Below are 8,643 nucleotides of genomic sequence, written 5' to 3'. Positions count from 1 at the left end.
GGTGCGCGTATTGCATCGGATGCATGCAGTGCGCGCGCGTATTGTATTGATCAAAGATAGTAGAGATAACAAGATACGAAGGCGCGTGATAACAATGGACACAAAATGGCTACCCTACATGACGATACAAAAGAGAGCTAAGTACAAACTCAGTACACCTAGGAACATCATTCATTTCCAAAGGCAGTGGTATTTTTATTATCTTAAAAAGATTTAAGAATTATAGTCGTAGCTTTTTTTTTTTCGATTAAGGGTATTACTTTGAAGAACGGGATTTTAAAGTAACAAGGATTATTTCGTGGAGGTAAAAATTTGGCAACAACATGATCTCACAATCAAAGACGCTTGATAAACAACAACATCTTCAAAGACAGCGTGTCTCATGCAAAGACGCCCATCACCTGAGACGCGCTGTCCCTGAAGCCGCTGCTGTTGTTTATCAAGTGTCAAGACAGCGCGTCTCAGGTGACGTGCGTAATACGCATGAGGACCGCGCGCTGTCCATTTGTTTTGTACAGGATTAGCGCGCACTTTCGTGTCTTATTAGTTAAGCGTCTTTGGTATTGATGCAGTGTACGTATTGCACATTACATACACGCCGGCCTAACGCTATCGCCTATCGACAAGCGTATGTTCCCGGGACCCTTGCTCATCAACCGGCTCATCAACTTCGCGATTAATCATGGAAATTCACGTCCCCAAAAAGAGAAAGCAAACGTCTGTGAAAGATTTTTTCAGGTAAGCCTACACTGGCTACAATACATCACTGTGCAATTGTATTTTGACAGGCGAATGCGAATGCAAAGTGAGGTGCGTAACGGTATTATGATGTGCGTATTCGCTCGTGCAAGGTGAAGTGAAAGCATTTCGAACCTGCGTGTCGGGTAAAATACAATAGCACAGTAGCCTAGGCCTACTGCAGGGCTGCCAACATTGGAAACTAGTTGAGAGTGAGATTCCCATAGTCCAATGATATAATACAGGGATCAAAATGAGTGAGATCAACAGAAATGCCTGCAAATGAAATAAATGTTAGAGTGAGAAACTGGTCCAAAATGAGTGAGTCTCCTTCTTAGTGAGTGAGATTTGGCAGCCCTGTAGTTCTAACGTTACTCTACAAAACTATATATCCCAACCACTGACCTAAAAGTAAAAGCATGGACGGGAGGTGGCGTAGGCCTATGCGAAAGATGATGCCAATCGCAGCAGCTGTTCAGCCACCGTAGGACCATGAACGCCGACAATGGGGGCATGCGTGCTGCGAAACGCATATTGTCATGGTCGTAACATGGCGGTGGCATCACTTTTGTGCGCAAATCAGCACGCACGCCCCCCGTCCATGGTTTTATGTCAGTGATCCCAACTGTGAAGGCAGGGAATCGGGGCTGCCACTCAAAATGTTCATTTCCCCTACGCCGCATGCGTATTTTCCCCTACGGACACCATTTTCCCCCTACGCCCTTGCCTAGAACCCCATTTTTACCTACGAAAGCCAGTTTTCTCCTACAAATAACCTTAAAGTAGTAAATGATAGTTGCCCCCGGGTAGTTGCCGAGGAATTTTCAATGTGTGTTCGCACTGGAGAATGCGAAAATTCTTTGAAACCCTTTGAGAATTGAGGGGTATTTTTTTAAACTTGCCCACAAAATTGAAGAAAAGTTTCAGAAACATCAAATCCCCCTACTTTCCCCTACGGAAGATCATTTTCCCCGTAGGTATCCCCTACTACCTACGGAGGTCCATTTTCCCCTATGGTAAGAAAATTCCCCTACGAGTGGCTGCCTTGAACGAAGTAGTCGAAACTAAGCGATTCCCCGGCCGTTTTAAATTTTCCATTCACTTTGTATACAGTGGCGTAGATTTGTCTGGGGGAGTGGGGGGATGACTGCGAGAGAGCGAAGTGACCAAGCGGGGGAGGATGTAGGAGGGAGTGTCCCCCTCCACGGTAGGAACTTTTGGAAAAAATTAGTCACTCATACACCATTTTAATCAGGTTTTACAGCTAAATCCCCCCCCCCAAAAAAAAAAAAAAAAAATCAGCGTTTTATCATGAAAAGTGTGTGTGTGTGTGGGGGGGGGGGGGTGATTGTACAGGCCATCCCCCTCTCTTCCAAATGTGGGGGATATTATATCCCACATCCCCCCCCCCCGATCTACGCCCGTGGTATACAAAAATGACAGAAATGTCATTTTCAGCTATGATAAAGTGAGACTTCCCTAATCTTCTCTGAATAGATGTAGAATTATGTTAACTCCAATAGTCTGTTAAAAATTTGCACACTTAAAGTCCGATGTAAACTGTAAGAAGAGTAAAATATTTAAAAAAAAATCAAATTTTTTTTTTAAATTAATTTTGCAAATTTATTCATAAAATCAAATTTTCGCTTGTAATATTTCTGATACAAAGTTATGGAAAGCTATTTTATGGTCAAAATATACTTTGTAACATTTCTATCAATTATCTCAGTTACAATAAAGTTGCCGCACTGAAATTATTTTTTATGTTTTTTTTTGTTTTGTGAATTTCTTACGTATTTCTTTGTTTTTTACCTTTTGTTTTTGTTGCTTTTAGCAAAATTTATTACAAATAATTTTGAAGCATACATTATGATAAAAAATTAATTATAGCCATTAAAACTGAAATATGACTTTTTATGAATTGTAAAAACAATTTACATTGAGTTTGTACTCAAAATCACATTTTTGAGCGATTTTCGGGTTAATGGATTTGTTTTGTGGTTTATGAACAGTATACGCGGGTGCGACAAATTTAGATTCTAAAGATGCGAGATACTTTAACGAAAGAGTCATGAAACGTCCCGGCTGTGTCATGTCGCTTTGCGGACTACCACTACTACCTAGGGTTAAACCTGTTCTGGAGTTCCCCTTTAATAATATTCTTAAAATTTCTTAAATGCCTGATCAGTCTTATGTTTATTTGTACTTTGCAGATGTGCGCCGACTGTAACTGAACTTAACCTGCACTCGGACATTCCTGGTGATGGGACCACCCCCACTGTTACTGATCACAGTAATACGCTTCAAGACAGTGGTTCAGTACCTCCGAGTGACCCAACCCAGGCTAGCAGCACTACAAGAATAGAGGTACCATACCACTGGGACATTGGGTTGTTGGTGTCGGGGCTGTCGTCTGTTGTCACTGACAGTGATTGTTATCACTACTTAACACATAGCTACCAAGGACGAGAGTTTGCAACATATGAGGTCACAAAGAAGGGCAAGCGAGTCCCGCTCACCTTTCAAGAGTCATGGCTCAAAGACTTTGAGTGGCTTTCATACTCCCATTCACAAGGTGGAGGCTACTGCAAGTACTGTGTCTTGTTCCAAGCCAAGTTGGCCAAAGGGGTGCTTGGAACCCTGGTGAAGACCCCATTCAAGAATTTCAACAAGGCCAAAGGCAAAGATGGCATTCTCACACTACATGATGCATACAAATACCACCATGAGGCAATGGTGATGGGAAAGGCATTTCTGGCAACATACACCAACCCTGAAGCCAGAATTGACACCATTCTCGACAAAAAGGGCCAGGCGCTCTCCGATAAGAACATGCACATCCTCTCAGTGATTGTAAATACCGTCAAGCTGTGTGGCATGGAGGCCCTACCGTTACGTGGTCACAGAGATGACAGAACGGCAGACCCGCTCACCAACCGAGGAGTCTTCACTGCAATTCTATAGCACGCTGCCAAATGTGATCCGATCCTCCAGGAACATTTGGAGGAGGGAAAGAAGAACCGACAGTACACATCAAAAACAATACAGAATGAGATCATTACTGTCATTGCGGACTGCCTGCGTGACAACATCTTGGCACCTCTGAAACACGTGAAATACTTCAGCGTCATTGCTGATGAGGTGACCGATCCACACGGAAATCAAGAAGTACTGTCACTATGCTTGAGGTTTGTGGATGTCACTGATACGAAGCCTCACGTCAGGGAGGTCTTCCTGGACTTTCTTCATCTACAGAGGGCGACTGGTAGGAGGATTGCAGAATCCATCTTAAGCCTCCTCGACAAGCATGGCCTTGATGTACAGGATATGCGTGGGCAGTCATATGATGGAGCGTCTGCAATGGCTAGTGACAAAAGAGGAGCTCAGGCCGTGATCAAAGAGAAGAACCCACTGGCGCTGTACACGCATTGCCGCTCACATGTTCTGAGCTTGGCCATTGGCAAAGCATGCAAAGTAGAAGTACTACGAAAGAGAAGAACCCACTGGCGCTGTACACGCATTGCCGCTCACATGTTCTGAGCTTGGCCATTGGCAAAGCATGCAAAGTAGAAGTACTACGCAACATGATCGACGTGATTAATGAGATCCATCTCTTCTTCCATCTGTCTCCGAAACGACAACGCTTCCTGGAAACGATACTCGGCACCTATGCACCAGAAAGCCGCGTTCAAAAACTCAAAGCGCTCTGCAAAACGAGATGGACAGAGAGGCACGACTGTCTGGAAATATTCCGTTCTCTTTATGAATACGTATTTACATGCGTACACGCCATGGTGCAACCAGGTGAATATGCAGAGATCGAGTCATCGTGGGATTGGGATGCTGAAACCCGTACCAGGGCTCAGGGATTCATGGCCTCTCTCAGGAATGGCCGCAACATCATAGCCCTGGTCATCCTGGTCAATGGTCTGGATACGGTGAAAGGCCTGAACACCAAACTCCAGAAGAGAGATGCTGATGTGGTTGCCGCCTACAACCTCATCGACACAGCTATTGATGACGTGAGAAGAATGAGAGCGAACTTCGACTCGGTCTGGAGGAACTGGTGTACAGAGGCCGAGAGGATTGCTGCTGATGTTGGGGGAGAGATCGCGGTCCCTAGAAGAGCCAAGCACCAGACACACCGTGCAAATACTTCAGCTGACACAGCCAGGTTTGTATTACTTTATTGTATCTCCCGAACAGAGTTCGGAATCGGAGGGATACTATGGATTTGGCCTCGTCACACCGCCGAGTCCGCGGTAGATATATTTTATTGTGAGTGCTGTACTGGCCACATTTCTTCTCGGATTAACTTCAAATCTGGCATGGAGGTGCATTATGGTATGCTTCAGTTATTCAAAAAAAAATACATTTAGTTAGTACATTAATGCTCGTTTAAAAGTCATATCATGGCATGAATGGGACGGGGCTATTTGTGTAGCGTACAGTTTCCACACAGCTACCATTATACGTTTCTTGTAATGCGCCTTAAACAGAGACAATATTCTGATGGTGTCACCAGTGTCTCAAGCCTTTGCAATGTTCGTATTTTGCAGTAAGTACTACAAGAGAACTGTTGGGATTCCTTTCATGGACAGCTTTCTACAGGAACGGGGCTACAGGTTCTCGGCTGACAACCGTGCACTGAAGTCAATCATGTCACTCGTCCCTCTGGTGATGGTAGGGCTCGCGGGTGCCGAGTCACTGGCTGAGGATCTGCTCTTCTGGGAGAAGGATCTATCTTTCCCCCTGGCCCTGAAGGCACGATATGACACTTTACATTTAACAGTGAAAAGGTGGTGGAGATTGTGCAGATATTGTATAAGATGAATCTTAAAGGCACTGTATAACAGTGTTTCCAGTTAAAAAAATCTGAACTTCATGATTCCCCATGCTACCAGTGTCTTAGATGAGGTCTAAGAATGAAGCCCTGAAAAAAATTGCAGTTCAAAATGATCATTAAGTGCATTTGAAGAGTGAAAACCACTGAGAGACCATTCCAGTTTTCCCCATAGACTGCTGTGTGGTAGATTTTGAGTCCACCCCGGACGGGTAAATCATGTGCTCTCAATCGGTACACAATTTGTTAGTGACAGCTGAACTGTGTAAATTTATGTGTTCTAGGGTGATTCTTGGTCCAATTTAACACAAACATATGTGTCAGATAGCAAAGTTTGATACTTTTTTAAATGGGGATTCCACAATGTTATACAGTGGCTTTAATATACGTTTATTTCTGTATTTTTTTTTTATTTTGTGCTTTCAGAGAGGGCTGGTACGCTGGAAGAGTTTCTGTACGGCACTCTATCAGAAAGGTGACGTCCCTGACAATCTGGTCGACACCCTGCCACTAGCTGATGGTGACGTCTTCCCCAACATCAGGGAACTGATCTTAGTTGGCTGCACGTCACCAATCGGATCCTGCGAGGCTGAGCGTTCATTCAGTGCCCTCAGACGTGTGAAGACATACCTCCGTTCCACCATGACAGAGGAGAGACTGGCGGGCCTCACCTTAATGGCAGTACACTTCAGACATGCAGCACAGCTAGACACGGCAGAGGTGGTCAAGCAGTTCGCCAGGGTTAACCCAAGGCGACTCCTGTGCAACTCCATCCTATTTGACTAGACCACATATTGTCGATGGGCTTATAAAACTTCGTATCTCAACATTTTGTGAAAATGATTTTTTTTTTTTTGCAGAAATATGAAGTTTAAAGGTAGATGACATGATTGGGAGAAATAAAAAATGCCTTGAGAACCAAACTTGCTGAAAGATGTACCAAATATACACCAGCTGTAGTGTACCTCATGGCTGGAAGGATTAACATTTGTCTTGAAATTGTTTACATTAGGAGAATCGAGCATTAACATACTGTACCAACAACATTGAGTAAGTGTCATTCGATGACACAAAGAGATCCCATAAAAACGTACACAACTGTCGCAAGTATACTGATGATAATTCTTACCTAATGAGTTCACATCTGACCACAATTTTGTCACAGTAGAATCCTTGCATATAGTTTACTTGATTTTATGTGAAGATCGAAGATCGAAATAAATTGTATGATTGTAGCATAACAAGTGGCACCTGTGAAAAGTTTGTTTATTTGAGTCTCAAATTTTATGCACAACCTTCAATCGGCTGAATAAGCAACATTTAGTTCTACTTAATTTTCATTTCGACTTCATTGGCCTGAACTCCAGTATAATCAACATGGCAGAGTTTACTTTAATTTAAAGAGTTGTGGTTCTATACAATTCAACATATGTTACACTGTCTTAAATCTACCTTTTTATCACGTATCTTTCCCAGTTACTTTTCATTTGTATCTCATGTTGTTAGAGTTAGACCAAAAAGAAAGAACGCACACTAGAGAGAAAACAATTCAAGTGCAAATACTGTGTGAAGATATAATAATATTCAACTCATCTGGTAATTGATAACCAAACACATGATAACTCTGGATATAACTGTGTTTTAAACTGTTATTTGTGACACTGCACCTCAAAACAAACAAAAAGTCGCCAGAAATGATTTTTTAGTTAAGACCATATTCTGAAAGAGCAGACTTTAAGCTTTAAAATGATGTATAACTCAAATCAAACGGACTCTCCAAACCTATCTAAATAATTGGAAAGAAAGTACAAACTCAGGAAAATTGTGAACTGAGAAAAGAGGCTCTGAAGTACAGTGTTTATTCAAGCGCTTAATTTTTACCAAACCGTGCTGGCTGTGCGATGAATGGGACAAAAAACAGGAGGTAAACCACCAGAGTAACAACAATGAAGGAATTATCAAATTAAACTGAAATTAAACATGCCTCATTAACACATTCTTTTCATCATGAATGCCAATTTTCAATGCAGTACCACTATCCTTTCAAAAGTTATTAGAGTTGAAAGTGAAGAGTGTGGACAAGGTTTTTCAGAAATGAAAAAGGGACTCTAAAGACACCAAAGATGTTCAAGATAAACTGCTAAAAAATACACTTTCCTGCCCGTTTTATGATACCAAATTTTAGCGTAATGTAAAAGGAGACCCGCTCTTTCAGAAAATATGAAAAAGTCAAGTTCGGCTAGGTTGACCCATTTCACTTATTTTCAGTCCTCACGCAAAATCAGTGTGTGCGACTTTATGTTCGTTTTGAGGTGCAGGGTCACGTATTTGATCTTATTCTAATAAGACGTAATATCATGGACTGCTTTTTATGTTCTCCATTACGTTAGTAGATGCCAGGAAAACATCACTTACGGGGTTCAAATAGCTAAAAAAAAAAAAAAAAAAAAAAAAAAAAAATCGGCGCGACGCCACGCGGCTCCACGCGGCTCACAGACATCGCCTTGTGGACGATGCTCTGCATCGCCATTGGGACATCACAAACCCAGGGACCGCGGAGCCAGGGTCGGCAAAAACGATAAAAAATAGAGCATGCAAGTATGCTTAAAATCGCACGCTGGCAACCCTAAAAATGAAAAATCTCCCTACTGTCGGAGGGGGTTACCCCCCTCCCACACCCTCCCCCCTCGCTCGCCTCGGTCGCTCGGGCAATACCCAGCTCAGCCCCTCAACCCCCCCCCCCCACCCTTGGAAAAAAGCTAGATCCGCCCCTGTTCTTAGCGTGTAAACCTCAAATTTCATAGGCCCAAAAGCAAACGTAGTGACGTGCATTAAAAACAGAGTCCGCATTATAACATTGAACTGAATTTCTCCTCCATCTGGTATTCAATGTCCTCAATCAGTGCATAGTACCGACTGTGTCGCTTGCGATACCTGACTGAAACCGGGTTGGGAAATTCATTATTTTGTTAACAGATGGCACCTCCAAGACTTCCGTCCAGTCTTACCAGTACCGCGGCCGTGGTCTGGAACTTGTAGGCTCCATGAACATGACTGAGACT

General features: G+C 42.9%; 2 protein-coding genes across 2 annotated transcripts; both read left to right on the top strand.

Annotated features, from left to right (window-relative positions):
- Positions 1-682: 682 nt before the first annotated feature.
- LOC140246828 (zinc finger MYM-type protein 1-like) lies at positions 683-4,278 on the top strand. The gene is made up of 3 exons (XM_072326157.1): positions 683-738; positions 2,952-3,690; positions 3,733-4,278. The coding sequence occupies exons 1-3, from the start codon at positions 683-685 to the stop codon at positions 4,276-4,278; spliced, it is 1,341 nt and encodes a 446-aa protein (XP_072182258.1).
- A 44-nt stretch (positions 4,279-4,322) lies between these two features.
- LOC140246827 (52 kDa repressor of the inhibitor of the protein kinase-like) lies at positions 4,323-6,367 on the top strand. The gene is made up of 3 exons (XM_072326156.1): positions 4,323-4,912; positions 5,298-5,502; positions 6,008-6,367. Exons 1-3 carry the CDS (start codon positions 4,323-4,325, stop codon positions 6,365-6,367), a joined length of 1,155 nt encoding a protein of 384 aa, XP_072182257.1.
- The last annotated feature ends 2,276 nt before the right edge of the window (positions 6,368-8,643 follow it).

The sequence above is a fragment of the Diadema setosum genome, chromosome 3, assembly GCF_964275005.1.
Source record: "Diadema setosum chromosome 3, eeDiaSeto1, whole genome shotgun sequence".
Classification (NCBI taxonomy): Eukaryota; Metazoa; Echinodermata; class Echinoidea; order Diadematoida; family Diadematidae; genus Diadema; species Diadema setosum.
This window is presented reverse-complemented; position numbering and strand designations above follow the sequence as displayed.